The sequence below is a fragment of the Pelecanus crispus genome, chromosome 11 (genome assembly GCF_030463565.1).
Source record: "Pelecanus crispus isolate bPelCri1 chromosome 11, bPelCri1.pri, whole genome shotgun sequence".
NCBI classification, from domain to species: domain Eukaryota; kingdom Metazoa; phylum Chordata; class Aves; order Pelecaniformes; family Pelecanidae; genus Pelecanus; species Pelecanus crispus.
This window is the reverse complement of record NC_134653.1, coordinates 14,453,579-14,474,077: the sequence shown is the minus strand read 5'-3', so window position 1 is coordinate 14,474,077 and position 20,499 is coordinate 14,453,579. Positions and strand designations below refer to the sequence as shown.

Sequence of the window (20,499 nt, the reverse complement as noted above, 5' to 3'; positions counted from 1 at the left end):
AACATTCAGGGTCAGGTTGGATGGGGCTCTGAGCACCCTGATCTAGTGAAAGCTGTCCCTGCTCACTGCAGGGGGGTTGGGCTGCATGACCTCTAAAGGTCCCTTCCACCCCAAAGCATTCTAGGATTCAATACAAGATGAATTCCTCAGTTTTCCCCAATTTTTATTTTAATTCCCCTGCTCTGTTTGCATTTGTGAAAGAGGCAACTGAGTTAGTAAAAGTAAATTATATGTAAACTAAGGAAGGCAGGGATTCCCACCATGTTTACCCATACAACTGCAGGAAAGTAAAAGCCAGTCAGCACAAATGTGCACCAATAACTGTAATTAATCACTGCCACAGAAACAAGTACTATCAGCACACACACCTGATGTCATTCACAATCTTTTCTGGGGAAATATCACATTTTTTTCTCCTGTTCTTTTTTTTCATTGACTGAAGAATTAAATAGAAAACCAGTTTACCATTCAGCATCCCAGTAAAGCTAATTGAATTCTGAAATTTATTGTTATTTTAAGCTATTAAAAGATTACCACAATTACTTCCGCTGTGGTTCAAACGAGAAAAGCAGAAAGGCAATGTACAATATTACAATTTTCACATTTGCTGCCCTTTGAAATTACTAGCATTTGGCTGGTTGATCTGAGATTTGACCATTACATCTCAGATTTAATCTCTTCATCATGCAGGTGGACACGTCCATTTTTTGAACAGCCATAACCTGCAGACAATTTAAAGGAGGACTGAGCAGTCACAATTTATCTCTGATGAGAGAATACAAGGCATATATCACAATGTCCTGACTCTTACTCAGTGTTACCTGATCTGCCAAAGAAACCCATGGAGTGTAGATATGTCTTATTGAATTAAAAGGGGAATTACAGGAGGGATATGCCTGAAGTATCCAGCACAGATTATCACAGCTAACTATTTTTTTTTCAAGTCTTGTTGTAAATTGTTTTGATGAAGAACGAGTTGTTGACGTTATAGTAGGAGGGATATCTCCATTTGAGTCAGATGGCTTGATTATATTCTGTGACCTTACTGCAACAAATTCTAGCGATTTTATTCTAGCAAATTACAGCAACAAAAAAATCTGTAGTTTCATATATCATTTCGCTTACCATGTACCAGGGAAGAATATTCTGTCTATATATACACAGCACCATCCATTTCATGTAGGTAGAATAATAATATCTCTACAGTGATATTTGCATGGATAGTAAAGAACCCATGGTTAGTGTTTTCATTTGGATGGTCTATAATCTTTTTCATGATGTTAAGTATAAATGTTTTAGTCTCAGGTTTAGTTCCACTGTGATGCGGGAGTGGCTTTTCTCCAAGGTCACTCAGGAAGTACACTGCCAAGGACACCTAGGAAGGCTCATTTCAATACAGTCATTGCTTTTAGATAAAGATTGCTAGAACATGCTATGGAAAATGAAGAAATATGATTATCTGGCTTTCTGATACAGAAAAGGAGATGACTATTTGTGGAGTATTAAGAGCAGTATTTTTGAATGGCACAAATCAAGTATGTGCTTTTCTTTACAAAGCTCAAGTTCTAATGCTTAACCACGTGCAGACAGGGAAAGTGCTGGACAGTTACATGCTTTGTGCAGTAGCTGCTTGCCCCATTAGAAATAGACCCCACTACATGAGGATTTTCTGCAAGCTGTGTAACCATCAGCAAGTGCTAGCATTTGACGTGTACGGGAGCACTGGTGAATTCTTTGGGCAAGTGTTCAACTGAAATATTTAACAAACTAGAATTTAAGTTTGTCTTGTATGTATCTGCTGGAGCTACAGCTCCTGTAATATTCTATTCAAGGTCATGCCACTAAAAGAAGTTGAAGTTCTATTGAAAAATATAAATCTTTAGGCAAGATCTAATATACTGTCAGAAACTAACTTTCCTACTCAGTTTTATCAAACCTTCCTATTGGAGTCACAAAAACAATAAAAAAGACTACTGTATGCCATCTGCAGTCACTGGTCAAATGCTGCCTCAGAATGCAGCTCAGAACCTTCTTCTTTAGTATTATGCCATGTTAGTTTACATCATGGTGGTCTCCCAAAGAAAAAGTCCTGTTGATGTTACTATGGCATGTACATTGGATATAGGCAAATTTCTGGCAGAGCCATTCTGGGCTTTAAGATTGTCTGGCAAAACTATGGTGTGTAATAAGTTACTGCTGCTGCATACAATATAGGATTGTGTTTTGGTGCAAAAAAGGAAAAATAAGCCAGTAAGTCCTGTAAACTCCATACGGGATCAGGTAAGAACATCAAATTATGGTGCGCCCTATAGGGTCTCAGGCAGTTGCTTTGACTATGTGTACAAAAACTTAGTACTTTGTTGTCTTTAGAGGATTTAGCTTTCATACAAGCTACAAGAAAAGCATATAAGGAAGGTTCAAAACATGCTGAATAAGCTCTTTTGGCATTCTTTCTTAATGTATTTGTGTGTTCCTGTATTTTGTCACATGATACTTAGGCTTCCTCCTTTGGACTGGGCTGAACTGTAAGTCCCAAGTTTTCCTATTTTCACTATGTGAGTATATAGAGTGTGGGAAAGCTTTGACTATCCATGCTCATGCTTGGTGATACCATGAACAAAAACTGGACTGAAGAAGGATCTCAAGAGGCTAGTTCAGATAAGCTTTGTAGTTAAGATTTTCCAAATACTTTTCTGCTTGAAAGGCAGTACAAAACATTCAATTAAAGAGATTAGTCACATCTCATCCTTTTAAAAGTTCTTGTCTAGAGGCAAAAAAAAAAATTCTATTTTTTAGTCTAGCTTTTCTTTGACTAGGGAACTGGTAGCTGTAAAGTATGCAAGACAGTTAATCCAGTGCTTTGAACATACAAAGTGATAACTCAAGTATGTGAGAGAAAAGCTCCTGGTTTAGGCATTCTACTTCTAACCCTACCTAATGACATGTGAAAATGATCTCGTCGTTGTATTGAATATAAGATTTCCTAACATTTTCTTCTGGGCTTGATCTCCATCACTGTAAAACACCCAAAGATCAATGCTGTTCTTATATGTCACTTTTCTCAGTTAGTAATAAGGCCACCAAGTCACCCACTTGGCAATGCCCAGTGATAATGGCACTGCATTTCACCATGGGGCATCCCAGCTCAAATATTGTATTTAAACACACCCTCCCAAAAATAGCCTTTGCCTCACATCCCTCAAATACACAGGAAAGATGCCAGACAAAAAAAGAAATGAGTATTTAAAATAAAAAGCAACAGCTGGTCTCATTTTTCTTCTCTTGAAAGTTTGCACTCTGGAAATGGATTTACGGAGCACTGGTTTGAATTCTGACATGGCTACATACAAAGAACTGCATAAATCTATGAGAAGCGTAATTTGATTTACTGGAAATTGCTGTAGGAAACACAAAGTAAAAAAGTAAGTTTGCCTTACTTAATCTTAGTCAAGCAAGTATATATGTAGCGTGTCAAGCAGAAGAAGATGTATAGCTAATAAGACTGTATTGAGCAGGTAGAACAGATGCTGATAAGCTCAAACACTGAAAGTGACAGGCCTGACAGGGACAAATACTGTTCAGGAAGACTAGGGAAAAGAGGGCATGACACAAAGGCAGTGCAGGGACAACAGGGAGGAACCAATCCACCCAGAACAGAAAGATTTTTGACTGCTGAAGAAGTATGTGGGAAAAAAGAGCTTGAGAGAAATTCCCCCTTAGTGTCTCAGCACCATGACTTGCAGGATGCATTACCTTTGGTCTCTAAGACCTACCAAGAAAAAAAAAACAAAAAAAAAACCAGAGCAAACCAGCTTTTAAAATAAAGAAACCATGTTAAAATACGGGACTTTTATTTTCCATCTTGCCCACTAAAACTTTCAAAGGGTGGGCCTGCACCTTTTGCCTTGCCATGCAGTCTTGAAGTGGCCTCCTGCATTGCAACACTTTGCACAGCCTTTTCTAGGTCCCCAAGTGTGTCTCCCCACCAGCTCTGACACTCAGCTGGGCTCTGTTCTCCATTCTTACCCACACAGGAAGTTCCCTACGTGTGTCTTTTAGTTGCTGTTTGTCCAACCTATGTGATTGCCAGCTGAGAACATCCATTTGGTCTCTGAAAGGCTGCAATCTCTTGTTTCTTCCACAGGATCTAGTGGTGCGTATGTAGCGGAGAAAAACAGGCATGTAGCAACACTGAAACCTTCCTTCTTAGGCGTTATCCAGACATTAATTATCCAGGCATTTTTTTAAGATAATAAGGCCCCAAGTGCTTAGTATATGGATGAGAATTATAGGTGTCCTAGAGAATAGCCTGATCTGAATCCTCAAACTGTGAACAAAGGTTATATTAACAGCCTGCCTCTAAAACACATGAGGGAAGAAAGGAATGAGGTGGATGTGATACAAAAACTTTTCATAGTATCAAGGTCAATGGTGATGCTAGAGTGCTTAGTTTACTAAGTGTCTCATTTCCATTGCACAGTTCTGATTTGTTACAGAGTAAGTGAAATAGTGCCCACTTGAAGCAGATGATAAAGGTGACTTCATCTGTATGACTTTGCTTCAAATGGATTACAGGACACTCTTACAGTCTTAATACCAGTAGACAAGATGGTGGATTGTATTAAGCAACGGGAACAGTAGCATTTTTTGGCAAGTTCAGCTAGTTGAGAGGATGTCTGCCATGGTATGTGCAAGCAAATACAGAGGAGATGCAATGAGAGGGAGGTGAGAAGTACAGGATGGCAGAGAGAAGCAGGTCTAATGAGAATCTAAATTGAGATGAAATGACCCCCGATGATGATGTGAACAGCCTGTAATAAACCGCTGTATTATCTAATTATTACTCTGTCTTGAATAGGTCCAGTTTATCTCTATCATAGATTTCTTGGGACTCAGTCAATGGATGAAATTGGCCCAATTCATCATTTAAAACAAGCAGTTAAACCTCTGTAAAGCTGTCTGGTATGTGAGGTAAATTAGAGTCTTTACCTTCCTCTTTTTCATACACTACAGGTCTAAGGCCGAGAAATGCCTGAGGCTGATTCACTGCCTTGTTAGAATGACACGCTTCAAAAAGCAATGAAAAGTAGTGCTGAGCAGAATGGATGGATGGAACTTTCTTTTGCTTTCTGGAGCACTGATCAATGTAAAGTCTTTGCTAAAATTTTAAGAGAGCATTTGGTATAGAGCACGTAAATATAAAATACTTTTCTGCACTTCTTCACTCTAATCGAGTGTAGAGATACTGATTTAAAAGACAGTTGATGATCCCTGATTGCTGCTGAAGAATCAGAGTGGCTTTTGTATTTTGTGGATTTGATGCACTTGGGAGTGAAGGAGGGCTTTTAATTTACTTTAATTTTGCTCCTTTTCCTCTGGCTAAAGAGAGATTTTTTTGGTGTTTGCAATCATAGTCACTGGGTTGACATTGTTCTAAGAACCACCTGAAACATTACATACATGCCTCTCTCAGAAAAATTTCTGCGCGAATCAGTTTGTGTTGGATGTGAGAAGTCATGATGGGGTGATGTCAAAGGCATGCAAATTATTGTTCTGAATAAGCCCAAGGAGGAAAATGCTATAGTTAAAGAGTGTGTATGTATCCGATAAACAACGACAAAACAGTTAACGAAAAAGCAGTCACTGTGGATTTTAGCTCTGTGCTGCTAATTTTAGTGCTTTGTAATTCAGTTTTCTTGCTGGTGAGTTAGTATGATTCTTAGCTTCCCCTGGGAAGGACCAATGGATATTCAGAAAATGTGGAGACAAAAAAGCTGACAGCTGCAGTTGCCCTTTTTAATTATTTTTCAGTTATTCCTCTCATGCACTTTTCAACTTCAAGCAGTTAATTAGGAATTTTCAGCCTGGTGACCAACACTGAGGTGCCATACATGCTTGGAGAGCAGAGCAAAATTCTTCACTGATTTAGCATCTAGACCAACAGTCCATTTATTCGCTGTGTTGCCTGACATTTTTCCATGCTGCTTGGTGGCTTAAGGAACTTGTCTCAAGTACTTTGCATACCAGCATACCAGTAAACAAGATGAAGTGAAAACTAGTTCAGCTATCTCCTTTCAACAGCTCCAGTACAGTAGGATTGAAATGATGAGGGCTGATACATTTTTTTGTTCCTGAAAGCCTTCAGTTTGTTTTTTGGTTTATTTTTTGTTTTTACTGACCTAATGAAAGCACAGAATATGCTTCTGTCTGGTAGACATATAATGAGAAAAAAAGAAGACAAGCGAAAAGACAGTACGGTACATACTGGAGAGATATCATGAGCTATCAGGGATGTACTACTGCACAGTACAGGATCAAACACGTGGTGGTGTATTAATTCATCTGGTTACTCCCGTCTTCTTAGAATCAGCTCTGTTCTCTTATCTGTTCCAAAGGAATCAGATTTTCCCTGTGATACATATTTTTCAGGGTTGTCTGTGTAGTTTTCTTCTCCTCTGAGCCTCCTGCAGCAGTGCTGGTATTTTAGAAGGCACTCTGTAAGGAATTGTCCTAGCAATATCCTTTGGGCCATGAAAGGACTGGGCAAAAATCATGTGGGAAACATAAGTCCCCTAATTCCTGGTGTGATGTGACTAAGCGATACTCTTGGGTTGCTTTCTTCCTAACTCACATGGCTGTGAGGAAGATAGGAAATGTAACTGAGGTGCATCCTAAAGTCTTCAAAAAATAGGCAGGTCTCAGGAACTTGCCCTGTGGTGTGTAGTACAGAAACTGCATCTCCAGAGCTAGATTGTCCCTAAACAGCTATCTTTAAGTTATCACCCACATTATAATGTCTGCAGCCATACTGGCTCCTTTAAGACCTTCTGCAGCCACAAGATGTTCCTGCTTTGCCTAATGATTATATGTATGTGAAACAAGGTAACTGCATTTTTAGAAAAGAAATGACAGCAGCTCCATTTCTCATATAATGTGCCCTTGTGTTTAAAAGATTCGGTGCAGCATAGCGAAACGCCTAGCTTTTTAGCTACTCCTCTAGTAATACTTAGTCTGCATACCAGTAAGTGTCTCTTGTTGCAGACTGGTAAGATTTTGTGACAAATATAATCTGCTTTGTCTGCATGTTGCAAGCACTTTATAGCAGTGGGGAATATGGCAGCAGAGAGAGACTGCAGTAATAATTTATGCGGCAGCATATCACCACAGGAAGTAAAATAATATTCTGCTCTTTCACAGGAGCCAGATAAAATGAAAACAAATCTCCAAAGCATTTTTGTCAGATGTTCATCCAATAGAATTCCCCACAGAAACTCCAATGAGAAATCTGAATGGCTTGCTGTGTTTTCCATTTCATTACCACTCAATACTCTAGACTATAAAAATAGGAAAGATTACTTCATTCTCCTAATAATTCTTAGCCTTTATAGAAGGATGCAGATGATGAGAAACAGACATCTAGAAATAAATACAGACTATGCATTACATTCCAAGGTTTTTTACCAGCATTAATTCTTTAATTCTTCCTTCCCCACAAGCATACAGTCAAGACAAATACAAGGATCATCTGTAGCAGCTGACATTAGTTTCATATAACAAGCAATTAATATGTAAATGCCCGCTTTTGAACTGGATCCTCCCGCTGGAAGATACGAACACCATCAACAGCCCTTGCAGACTTGCAGAGGAATTTAACTAGAATACAGATAGGAGTCTGGAGCATATCTCTGTCTATGATTTTGCACAGCGACCAGATTGCAGAGCTATGGTCAGCCGCAGCGAGTCCAGCTGCTGTGGTGTACTGTGCCCGCACACCACCTGCGGCCTCCGACAGCACGGCTGGCCTACACGGCCCCGCATTCGGTGCCAGATCAGCAGCCAGCTCTCGGCTGCAGATGAGCTCAGCTGTGCAATGACTACCTAAGGCACCAAGATCCAAGATGTAGATGCTAAAATCTGCTAGTCAGCTGTTGCCTACCTCTGCAAGTTCGATAAATTTCTATTATTAAAATTTCCCAAAGTACTCTGGTATGGTGTTGCTGCTCAACACCTAACTCAGTCTTCTGTTTATTTTACCGGGATCACGATACCTAGTTAAAAACTCTGCAGAATTAAGCAGCTAACGCCCCTAGCCCCAGAGTGAGCGAGCAGGTAGTGCTATTGCTTCATCTAATCTCACGGTGGTAGTAGAGTTCTGGCATTATTTGGGCTAAGGACGAAATGCCCGCTTGCCTGTATATAGGGTTTTTTTCAGTTTTTGTTTTGAAGCTGTTTGGAGGTTTTGCATGGAATTACCTACGAACTGAGACAGTTTAAGTCACGCTGAAACCAAGTAACGTTAAGAGTGAGGGTAACAAACGTGGGTTCAAACTCTGGGCAACTGCTGTGCATGCTTCGGTGCCAAGACTGAACTTACCTGCTGGTGTTTGCTTTTACTGACTCCCCAGACAGATTTCTACCTGGGGTTTGGTGCTGGGTAATTCTTCAATAAAGAAGAACCTCGATAAGCCCGGGGTAAACCCCCCGGCGCCAGGTGCAGCATAAGGGGACGGTCGCTGCTCCCGCTCCGCCCCGGGAAAGGCGGCAGCGAGCAGCGGCTCACGGCAGCGAGCAGGGCAGAGACCAGGTGCACGCAGGCGCACCCGGGCCTTGCGGTGGCTTCAGCAGGAGGAGCTGCCCAGCGCAGCGGCCTGCGGCGCCAGCCACGGCGGGCACCCCCACGGCGAGTAGCGCGACCCCGGCGGCACGGGGCCCGCCGCCCGCCCCTCGGCCCGCCCAGCGCAGGGGCTGCCGGGGAGCGGGGCGCGGCCACGGCGTCAGCTGCGCGCCGGAAGGAGCCGCCGCTCCCGAAATGGCGGCGGGAGGCGCGGCCGTGGCGTCAGCTGCTGCGCGCCGGAAGGAGCCACCGCCCCCGAAATGGCGGCGGGAGGCGCGGCCGTGGCGTCAGCTGCTGCGCGCCGGAAGGAGCCGCCGCCCCCGAAATGGCGGCGAGAGGCGCGCCGCGGCGGCAGGTGGGAGCGGCGGCGTCGCTCCGCCGGGCCCGCTGAGGGGACGCGCTCGTCTCGGCGCCTTCGTGCCCACCTGCTCCGCTCTCCGCAGCCACCCCTTCCCTGCGGAGCCGCTCCTTCGGCCCCGCGGCTCGGTCCTCCCGGCCTGGAGCGGCTGAGGGGCCGCGGCCGGCCGGCCCCGGGTAGAAGGAAGAGGCGGGCGGCTTCGTTTGGAAACCCGCCGGTGTTGGCACGGCCGGGGGCCTGCCTGCGGGCTGCGCTGGCGCTTCCCGAGCAGGAGGCGGAGGCTGCTCGGGAACAGTAGGCTTTGGCTGCGGGCGCTGCGCCGGGCAGGCCGAAACTCGAGGCTGCGGGCTCTGCCCTGGCCGCGAAACGGCGCCGGGCGTTTCCCTGATGGCGCTGCCTTGGCTTGTCGCCTCCGCAGGTGGTGGCGAAACTGCGTTTCGTTGCTTTGCAGCAAGCGGGGGCGTAGCTCGTGCACTGATTTCTGGTGGCAAAGGGCAGGTTTGGAGGCTGGATTGGGTTTTGCACAAGTTAATAGAACTTGGTAACTAAAGTTATGAAGGCTGCCTGTATAACTTGAAGCGTTTCAAGCCTATATGCCTATATATTTACAATCTTGTTCAAGCACAATCAGATAATAGAAAATTTAGCTTGATCTTCCAGTATGTTAGTGGCAACGTAGGAAATGGCATCACCGGTTTTTACATAAGGGTTATGTGTGATCGAAGCTTGTCATCTCAGTTTTTAACAACACAGATTTTGCTTTCAGATCTATGGTTTGTCATTGTTTCACCCTTCACAAAATTTCAAGTTCTGTGGAACATAGGGAAATAACTGTTCTCTTTATTTTTCTGTTCATAAGATGTAATTCATTTGTTTGTACCTTAGGACAGAGAGACAACTTAGCCTTGGACATTAGGTAATGAGGATGATTTCAGGTGTTCATATCTTCTTTTCTGGGGAAGAATAAAGAGCACCAAAGACAGGAGACATTAACTGCCCGATTAGTGGAGGCATATAAAAGGAGCTGAATTTTCTTCAGGAAGGGCAGATACTCCTTTTACAAAATTTGGGGGATTGACCTATGATAATACATTTGGTAATTGTGTCTATTTCTGGGAAAACTCAGACATTCCTATGAAGAACAAGATCTCTTAAAATGGTGAAGTTGTGCACACAAAGCCTTGTGTTCCTTTGAAGACCTTGACTTAGTATTGTAAGCCTCTGTGTGCACTATAACATCTGTTTTTTTCAGTGGGGGTGTTTTTAACACATGCTAATTAGTAGCTCTTCCTAAAATACGCCAAGTCTGCCAGTGAACTACTGGCAATTATGTCTTTGATGAGTCTTTGGAGCGTTGTAAAAGAGAGCATTGGAGCATTTTATTGGACAGTGTAATCTGATTTTTGTCTTCTAAAATATTGCTGGGGCAATGTTCAAACAGTACCAGGATGCCACTCAAAGCTGTCTGTGTTTGGTTTTAGGTTGAATATCCTGATGCGCAACTTGCTGTCTTATTGGAGCATGGTGGAGCTTGCATGGTCACATATTGCCTGAGGTCTTCTCAGAAACTATGCCATGAGGTTATCTTGCTGAGCAAAACTGTTATTTGATGTCAGTTAATAGAAGAGTATCATGTCACTTTGTGACAGCTCTTCATAGTGGACTATTTGGGTACTGTAGATGTTCCTCTCACCAGCACATCATGGTAGATGTAACAGAGGAGGAGATGGATAACGCCACATTTAAAAGTGACACTGTACTTTCTGATGTTCACTTACACTATCCAAACAAAAGACATCTCATGGTACGATTGAATGCAGTTGGACAACCAGGTAATGTATGTTTAGACTGATGGAGCTATATTTTAACTGTATTCATATCTTTGTAATGTCTGAATCCTCCTTTGAATGGTTGATATTAATCTTTACATATTTTATTCCAGTTAGAAGCAGAATCACTTCCTACTCAGTTGTTAGGAGGAGGGCTAGCTGGATCATCCTCATGAAATTAACTACAGAAATGAAAACTGTTAATGTAGAATTTGTAGGCAGCCTATCTTAAAAAATAAATCTTAAATTAGTTTCTGAGAAGTAACCAAATGAACTTGCTTGCAGATTTGATTTTATTTGTTTATTTGTTCATTTAGCTATAATCTCAATATAGCAGTCTGTGAATCATGTTAAAAAGTTGCATACAAAGAAAAGTTGAGAAGCCAGGGGTTTTAAATAGTGTAACTTAAGTTTAAAATAAAAATTATCAGTAATTAATTTTGATTTACCATCTATTCCAGAGGAGCCTAACAGCTTTGGGTTTTTCTTGTTTGTTTTAAAAAAATTGGCAACAAGAAAGCTCAGAAGAGCAATGGTTTTGACTGACAGATAATTTGAAAAGTCAAGGCTGTAGTGGAAATTAATTGTCAAATGCCTCTGATTGCCAGCTTGTAGGTTTCTATAAAGTTGTCAGGGAAACTGACCTTGAAGCTGCTGGTAAAACATTCTGTAGAAAAGTACTGCTTCTGCTGTGACAGAAGTGTTAATTGTTTTTTCAAACCCAGTTGTGACATAAAAAGAAAAACTTTTTCAGCTATTCTAGCATATGACAATGTAAAAAATTATAAAAGTAGGCTTGACAAAGAAGTGGGTAATAATTTTGACCCTGATCAGGTCAGTACCAGGTAATTAATGTTGTGGTCTGTCTTCATGCTGTTCAACATTTGTTTGCTGTAATTTTGCTTGATGCAAAGAACCTTTCAACAGAATGAAATGACAGCATGTGCTACCTACTCTGAATGTACTTGGTCTGGGAAATTCCTTTATTTATTAAGACGAGAATTGGATTGTATTATGACAGCTTTTCCTGTAACAAATACAACGACAGTTTACCACCATCACTTTGCTGGGCTTTAGGGAACCTCTTGGGGGTTTAGTCTCTGCTGCTTTGGGTCAGTTTTATCTTACACCTTTTGAAACACTGTGCAGAGGATCAGAGTGGACTTGGAGAACAAAAGCATTTCATTCATTGATGGCGTCCTTTAATTTGTTAAATACTCAAATCAGTTTAATCATGTTGTCAGGCAGACAGTGGAAGACTTAAAAAATTTCTCATGCTAGGATAGGCAATTAGGATTTTATTAGATCTAGCTGAAAATGGTCTTTCTGGAGAAGGACTTCTCTCAGGTTACAGTAGACCAACTTTGAATATCTTGCTTTCTAAAGAAACTGGAATAGGACTCCATAAATTGTGGAATTGTTGAAAGCAATGGTGGTACGCACTTTATCTCTTCCCCTTTGGTGTGAATGAACATAATTCTAAGGCATTCTTAGAATCTTGCTGGAATCTTTCACTAGTTGTATTCTTGGTTATCTTTTTCGCAAGTCTCAACACACTGTGTGTGATTTTGGAACAATAGTACCCAGCCTAAGATGTCTACAAAAACTGATTTCATACCAGAGTAGCTGAATCGAATTCCATGATTTTGCATTCCATGACTGGCCTGTTTAGTCAAGCACAGTGTGTAAGCACTGCTGTAGAGTTGGGAACAACTGTAGATGGAAGGACAAATGTTTGTTGTTCCTCATGTGTTTTATTCAGACAATACAGATTCCTGTAATTAAAATTGCAAGGTCCATGTTTGGATAACTTAAGATTTTTAATAGATGCTGATGTCACTGGATGATGGTTGCAAAAGGTTTTTAATTAACTGGTTTATTGAGAACAGTGGTCGTATTCATTTAATCTTGTCAAAGATTCAGTTTGAAGACTTTAAGGAAAAAAAAAAAGTGTCAGCATGTCCAGCTTCAGCAAGCTGTCTCCTGTGAGCTTATTTGCACTCTGTCATACTAAGCTTATTTCAAGGCTTGAAGTTGCCTGAATTCCTAAAGACTTTTAAAACAATAAAAAGAACTACTTGCTTTTTACTAGAACATGTTTGTTTCTTATAGGAATTAAATCTTAACTGAAATAAACAAATTCTAACCTGTATTAATTCTTCTTTCAACTTGGTTTGAGCTTGTCTCAACAGAAGATCTTTTGGAGGGTGTAAGAAACAATCCCTTCTGCCAATTGTTAAAATAAGTGTTACTAAATCAGATGGAAGTGTGTGTTGTGACTGAGTAGATGCTGAGTCAGCCAGTAGACTGTGAAAGTGATTCATTTATTTCTACTGACAGAACTTAGTAACAGAAATATTTCTTCATAGCAAATTGAACTATATTTCAAGTTATCTGTATGATTTTTTGTCCTCTAGATTTTTAATATGTGAAATGCATACAAAAATTTCATGCATGTAGAAGTTGTGCATAGATTCTGTTCTTACCTGGTGTCTAACTTCCCCCCCCTGCTGTGTGTGTCCTTATAGTATTCCTGTCATATTTCAAAATCCTTTGGAACACAGAAGATTCAGCATCTGAGAAACATGTGAGAGGAGCTACAACAGAAAGAGAACACCAGTACAGAAGTGGAGATGAACTGTGTGACAAGGACAGGAATAATCTAAAAAAAGAAAGAGGATTAAATAGTGAAGGCGTAGAAGCTCTGCTAGACGATGACGGAGACTTGGAAGTGGTCAGAAGACCTCACAGTGCCTCTGATTTAGAAGCGGAGGATCTTTTGAGGGATATAGTGTATCCTGTAATTCTTATGAAAGGGAAAGAAGATGCTTTTGAAGATGAAGAACAAGAATGCCCTTGCAGTGATGTTGTTAAAATAGGTAAACAGTAGGCTTACAGTCAAGGAGAAATGGAATAAATACGTTTGTGTAAAACAAAAGAAAAATAGGTTTTCTTTAGAAATGGAACAGCACTTGTTGAGTGAAAGGAGGTAATAAAACAAACATAATACTGTGATATTGTAAATATCTTAAAAATTTGCCATTTTTTTCCAGAAGTGATTTGGGCAATAGTATACCACAGGAAACTCGGTGATCCTTAGTTACAGTGGGGTTTTCAGCATTATCTAGCATTATTATATAGAATGAAGAGTATTTAGTTCTATATTTAAAAGGGAAGCATGACTTGATTTTCAAATTTGCCACTATGGACAACATTTTGAGATAATTATTTCTACTCTACTTTCATTTTCACAGAACATACAATGGCAACCCCCTTAGAAGATGTTGGTAAACAAGTATGTATTCTGCCTTGTAGTATCTTGCTGTTCATGGATTGTGCTTTGGAATTTACTTAGTTTTAACTGCTGCTCTTATCCACAGGTCTGGCGTGCCGCCTTTCTTCTTGCTGATTACATTCTATTTAAACGGGACATGTTCAGGTGTTGCTCAGTGCTAGAGCTTGGAAGTGGCACTGGAATTACAAGCATTATTATGGGAACAGTTGCCAAGAGAGTTTATTGCACAGGTAAGGCAGTTATTTTCAGTTAAATATTTTCATGAAACTTCACAAAGCATTGCTTTCATCCTGGGATTGTCATCCTCAGCTCTTCAGTTTTAGTTAATTTTTTATTAATGCGTATAAAGTTTTGTTGTTTATTGAAAAATAACAAGAACTTTCTCAACAGATGAAAAAGTAGTACTATTAAGCACAAGAGTTTAAAAGCAAAATGCATTGCTGTGTACTCAAGATAGTGTGCATAAATTAAAATAGGTAGTATAGGGGTCTAAATTCTTTCTTCAGGGGTGGCTCAGAGCTTAGTACTGAAAGACAAAAGCAAGAAAGATACTAGGGAAGCAATCACCAGTGGATAGAATTGCTCTGAATTTTCCTTAATCTCATCAGCTTGAGAGAAACTTGGAGTACTAGTCTGAGAGGTCAGGGGCATGCATGGCCCATGCAAAATACTCTTATTTTGAATATCATTATTGCTTTTTTCCAGATGTTGGTGAAGATCTTCTGACCATGTGTGAGCAAAATGTTACGTTAAACAAACACCTGATGGAGCCAGGAAGTAAGTGCCATACAGTCAGTGTTTGTGCAGTTACCTATATATGAGCTGCTTTGGGATTAAACAGTGCAGTCATTGACTACCTAGCATATTCACAAGTAAAATTAATTTTTTGTCTTGGTTAAAAGTGACTCATTTAAAAAGAAAGATGCAAGATATCTCTATGTGGTCCATAATGAGACAGCTTCCTTCTGAGAAGAGCTTACTCTTATACTTAGTCTTTCTCTGGTCAGCAGTTAAGACCAGCTGTAGTTCCTACACAGTCATTGTGTGAGTTTCACTGAGTTACTTGGGAGGATCACAGATATCCAAGTGCCAAGGGTCACGTAAATAGAGTGCAAAAGACAGAGGTAGACCTCTGGAAAGGAGAAGTATTTTGCAAGGGAGACATGTAAAAGAGAACATAGGTTGTCTGTCTGACCCTTAAGTTTATTCTGTTCTCTTGTGAGCGGGTAACTGGTTTTGTACAGTAAATGATTTGATGTTCAACTTTACTTGTTTCATATGTCCTGATAATATAGCTTCATCACTTGTTTCAATACAGACTTTGACTCTGCTTTTGCTTAGGTACTGTCTGAAAGACTATCTGTGACTGATGTGGTCTTTCTTCACTCACAGGAGGGGAAGTTAAAGTAAAAGAACTGGACTGGCTGAAAGATGAATTCTGCACTGGTGGGTGTTTATAATGAGTCCTTTCAGATCGGGTTTGGTGTTTTGTTTTGTTTTGTTTTTTTCCTTTCAGAGCCATCAAGAAGTGCTCATCCCATTGTTTATGAAGTAAGTCTTCCAGCACACACGCCTCTGGAAAAATAGTTGAAAGTACACGATTGTCTTTGAGTGCATCATTGCCATGTGAATGAGTAAGGAAGAGTTTACTGACAGGTTGAGAATAAACAAGTGGTGGCTGTTCTTTACTTAAGTCAAAATCCAGAGATGCAAACACAATGTGTCTGTTATGTGGTGATAATGGAATCCAGGCACGATGACGTGGATTTGAGTTACTGTAATCCAGATTCTGATGTGAAGGTATTGTGTGGCTTATGACTGCATGAATACAAAACTATAAAAGGTGGTGGGGAAGGTAGGTGATGATTTGAAGATGTATAAACACCTGTTCCAAAGGTAGTGGTGAATGTGTTATATTATAAATATTTGCCAAGGGAATGTATTCTGCTGCTTTTAGCAGAATAAAGGCAACTAACTTGAGGTACATTTGAAGTGCAATTAATGATAGTAAAGCAGATCACTAAAACTTTCTAGTGGTTGCAAGGTCAACAAAAAATTGTAGCACTTGGTTATATGAAGCCTACTTTATAGATTTTTATATCATCAGTTGGATTTGATGTAATGCTTCTAAAAAGTAAAACAACTATTTAAGCAAGCGGAAACATGCTTTATGCATTCAAAAGCCTTTCCTGGACCTCAGAAAATTCTGGTTAATAAAAATATTTGATACTGTCTGTTGAAAAGGCTTTATGTTTTTTAGGCTTTCAGAGAAAGTTTCTGTATTTTAACAAAGTCTAAATTTTAAAAAGTGTGATGAAGTAGGAAGCTTAATCAAAACTTACATAAAGATGCATTTGTTTTTTTTATTTAAAGCAGTATTTATTTTAATCTAGTTAAATCCATAATCTCACTACAGTAGTAATTGGTTCTAAACTCAAAGAAAACTTACTCTTGCCAGTCAGCCTTGGGAGGATTGGGCATAATGCAGAGAAAGCAAAGGACTGCACGGAACTTCAGAGAACAAATAGAGGGAGGTTTTGACTTACCTTCAGTGGAGTGCTCCGTTTATGGAGTAGCAGATGACCACGGGACTTAAGAATTTTCTTTTTTCCAGCTATCAATCATTTGAGACATTTAATCCAGTGCACCAAAACCATATTCTTTGTTACAGATCCTGAAGCTCCTTATAGCTGGTCTGAAGAAGAGATTGCTGATTTGCATGACCACTGTACTGTGATAATGGCAGCTGATGGTAGGAAAATATAAACAGTAAGCTTTTAAATCAAACACTTGAGCATTGTGAGTAATAATTTAAACATACCTAGTTTGCTTTTAAAATTTAATAGGTCAGATCCTTGCCTAATTTGTCAAAGCTCTGCCTTAAGTGTTCCTGCCTGTATCTTTTTTAAAAAACAGTTGTATTCACATTCTGAATTAGCAATAGGAGAGCACATGTTGAAAACTACTAGCTTTTTCTTTCATTTGGTGTGGTAATTATTTGTGACTAAATAAATTACTCAAAGAACAGAATCACAAGTTAAGTGACAAATTTGACTTTCAGAAGAGTTTTGTTGTCCTACCTTTGTCTTGCATCAGATAACCTCTGTGCAAATAATGATAAATAGGTGATTAGGCTAATATATTCTATAATGTGAAAACCAGTTTCAGATGCTGCACTTGCCCATAGAGTCTATGCCTTTGGATATCTCTGGTTTTTTCTGCTCTTTTTCTTGCTTAAGTGAAAGACTGAAAAATGACAGACTAGCTTATCTGTATAGGAAAACCATTTTTTTGATATATAAATAAAAGAGGATTGTTTTAGTTATGATACTGAAAGGTGTTGCAAGACTGCTTTCCAAGGAGATATGGTTATAATGTATATTAGTTACTGCCTTTTTTGTATTTTTGTAAGAAATGAGGCCCTATACATTGTGATATCCTGTCTTTTAGCTTTGCAGTAGGGTATTTCCAGGCTGTGAGAAATCTTGTTAAAGTTTTGTAAGTTGTCTGACAGAAGTGATTCCCATTGATATGAGAGAAATCTTAAAGAAAGCCTGACATAAATAGCAGCAGTGGAGACTATTACAGGGTCAGTTGTTGCCATTAAAAATATACTTTGGGATTTAGTTAAAATAGTGATTTGTTTGATTAGAATGATCAAACTAAGGCCTGTTGTTATTTCATACCTGAGACATAAGTAGATAATACACTTAAACATACATATTTTATACTCTTAATCTTTTTTTTTTTAGTGTTCTATGATGATGACCTGACAGATGCCCTGTTCAGAACGCTGTACAGAATCACACACAACTTGAGAAATTCTTGCACGGTTTACCTAGCATTAGAAAAGAGGTAAGTATTGCCAAGAACTTAAAATATAAAGCACTAAAAACTTTACGTGCTTTCTTTATTTGGAAGAAACATCTGATCTGATTAAAGGTCGGCTTCCAATTTTCATTGTATTAGTTGATCACAGGCTGCAGTATATGCTCAGAACAAGCATTTGTTTTTATACGTGCTTAATTTTTATTAGTTCAGAATTTGACTTCCACAAGAGTTCGGCTTTTGTTGTCCTACCTTTGTCTCGCAGCAGATAACCTCTATAATAGGTGGCTAGACTGATGTATTCTATAATGCCTGACAACATTTGCTATATATTTTTGAGGTCACAGAGTGGAATGAAGGGGCTTAGAATTAGGGTGTATGTTTCCCAGCTTGAGTACCTCTGTAACAATGTCTCTTGTGTTTTCATTCAGGGAATCGTTGAATGTTTTTAAGTAGTCGTGTGTTATAGTCCATTTAAAAACTAATATATAAATAGGCTTTTCTTAAATCTCTGGAGTTATGTAAGCAATAGCTGTTCATATGATTTGTTGCCAACTGTTTGTCCAGGAAGCCAAGCCAATGATTCTGTTGTGGCAAAGTGCCTTAAAATCAATGGAAAGATTCATCCAGGAGTTATTGGTGTATTGATGCTAACGTAAGTCTTGTCCGCTTTTCAGAAATAGTGGGGGGGTTACTTTTTTTGGCTATCGAAGTTAGTTAATTACACTGAGAAGGCCTACATTTTCCATTAGCTGAGGAAAGTTACATAGCTATTTAAGATGCCAGTATAGGAGAGACATTTTAAATTAAATATTCTCTTGCTAGGCTGAACTTCACTTTAAGACATATGGATGTTACATGTGAAGCCTACAGTCACTTTAGAAATACTCTGAATGATTTGGAAAACCTCCAAGATAAAAAAATGAAATATACTGTGGAGCCCATTAAGCTTGATTTCTGCCAGTTTCTCATTTATGAACGAATTGAGCAGTTGGTAAGTGGCATTCATTAAAATAAACATTATGCAGGGTAGCTAATAGCTTACTAGCTTCTAGAACAATGTGATCTAACAGATCTTTTTAGAGACCTTGCAAATCTTGTACTGGATTGCAAATCTGTTACCAAGAAATTATGTTCCTGTAGTCAGCATACTATTGCTGTCTCTTCTGCAGTATGTACGTGTAGTAAGATTACAGGGGCCACAGTTACTTCATGAAATTACAGAAGTGCAGTGCTCTGTTTTTCATCTTCATTGTCCAATAGAGAAGCATGTGTGTGTTTGTATAAGACATACATTTGTGAGACCTTGATTCCTCAGTAAATTCAGTATTTTTTCAGTTGTATTTTTACTAGCATTATTGAAAGCTTTTGTCAACACAGGCTAAGAAAAAGAGCAAGATTATTGGTCAAAATACTGCAGAAGGTCATGCACACCAATAAAATGATTTTAAAATAAATTATTTGAATGATACTAATTCTTTATTTTAAAAAATTATGATACAAGAATGAAGAAATCTATTGCTCTGTCTCAAAGATAATTTGGTGGTTGTTCTAGGAGATTATATAGATGGATTTAGTATCTACCCACAGATGGATACGATCTGTAGATGGAGGTATAGGGTGTGTCTTAAAATTTGTCTTCAGGTGGGCATGTTGAACTTTTTCATAATTGCAACCTACTGATCTGAGAAAATAGCTGTACATATTTTTTTCCACTCCTACAGGAATTGTGGAAGATTGTTGCTGAACAGCTAACATGACAGGGATGTGAGAAAAAAGAAGATCTTTAAGGATAAAGGTTTTTTTGATGTTTTATTAAAAATGGATTTTCATCCCAAGAAAAGCATTTTCCTGGTGGAACTGTGTTCTCAGAAAGTATTGCTATGCAGATTTGGTTTACTTCAGTTAAGTTTTGATTTTGGCACTTTGGACATGGTTTCTTTGATGTTTCTTTTACAAAACTGTTTAATGTTGATCTTCAGAGTACGTGCTGGATGCCAAACAGTGGCAGTGACACAGTGGCTTGCTCTTCGGGATTGATGACTTAGGTTTTGGAGTCTGACAAAGAGGTATTTTAACCTTTTCCATGTGGCTGGTTTGCAGATGTCATGCATTTTCCTCTTCTGAACGTAGACACTGTTCTTGGTCTCATCCTAGTTTCACATTATTCATATTTATGGACATTTGTGAAACAGTGTTCTGAGCAAGACCTGTTTTTCTTTCATGGACTTCTCTTTAAGCAATCTGTTTATGAAACTTAGTCCATTATTTTCACTTTGTCCTGTCTAAATCGCTCTAGTTTAGGACTACTGTCTGAACTGAGGGGAAACAAGATGCATTTTGTTTGAGCCTGTAAAAATACTCCACAGATGTCTTGGAGCTACATTGTCCTGCTGGAATTTTAAGCTATTCTGTCCTTGCCAGGTTGAGGGTGGGAAGGTACCATATGAAATGATATGCTACCGCTTTTTAAATGTTTGGAATTCTACCCTCAATGTATACGTGTGAGGCTGGGGAGAAGGAGGTGACCAAAAATGTCTTGCCATACAAATGGGGCCTTTAGTATCTTAGCTTT

At 39.5% G+C, this 20,499-nt stretch overlaps 1 protein-coding gene across 3 annotated transcripts; it reads left to right on the top strand.

Annotated features, from left to right (window-relative positions):
* Positions 1-8,947: 8,947 nt before the first annotated feature.
* Positions 8,948-20,041, top strand: METTL22 (methyltransferase 22, Kin17 lysine). 3 transcript variants are annotated; one of them, XM_075718434.1, is made up of 11 exons: positions 8,948-8,969; positions 10,454-10,804; positions 13,330-13,680; positions 14,056-14,096; positions 14,182-14,326; positions 14,802-14,873; positions 15,489-15,542; positions 16,768-16,848; positions 17,849-17,951; positions 18,750-18,918; positions 19,649-20,041. In XM_075718434.1, exons 2-11 carry the CDS (start codon positions 10,582-10,584, stop codon positions 19,682-19,684), a joined length of 1,275 nt encoding a protein of 424 aa, XP_075574549.1. In that variant the 5' UTR covers positions 8,948-8,969; positions 10,454-10,581; the 3' UTR covers positions 19,685-20,041. The 3 variants fall into 3 exon arrangements, 2 of the variants coding, with proteins under 2 accessions (XP_075574549.1, XP_009488925.2); XR_012831490.1 differs by lacking the exons at positions 8,948-8,969; positions 19,649-20,041 and adding an exon at positions 18,492-18,579 and having other exon boundaries at positions 9,347-10,804; positions 18,750-18,790; XM_009490650.2 differs by lacking the exon at positions 8,948-8,969 and having other exon boundaries at positions 9,347-10,804.
* The last annotated feature ends 458 nt before the right edge of the window (positions 20,042-20,499 follow it).

What these genes read in the sequence shown, in the direction of transcription:
- METTL22 (XM_075718434.1), top strand. Translation starts at nt 10,582, where the DNA reads ATGTCAGTTAATAGAAGAGTATCATGTCACTTTGTGACAGCTCTTCAT. An exon ending in CAGTGATGTTGTTAAAATAG is followed by an intron (nt 13,681 to 14,055) that starts GTAAACAGTAGG and finishes TCATTTTCACAG; the next exon opens with AACATACAATGGCAACCCCC. An exon ending in CAAGAGAGTTTATTGCACAG is followed by an intron (nt 14,327 to 14,801) that starts GTAAGGCAGTTA and finishes GCTTTTTTCCAG; the next exon opens with ATGTTGGTGAAGATCTTCTG.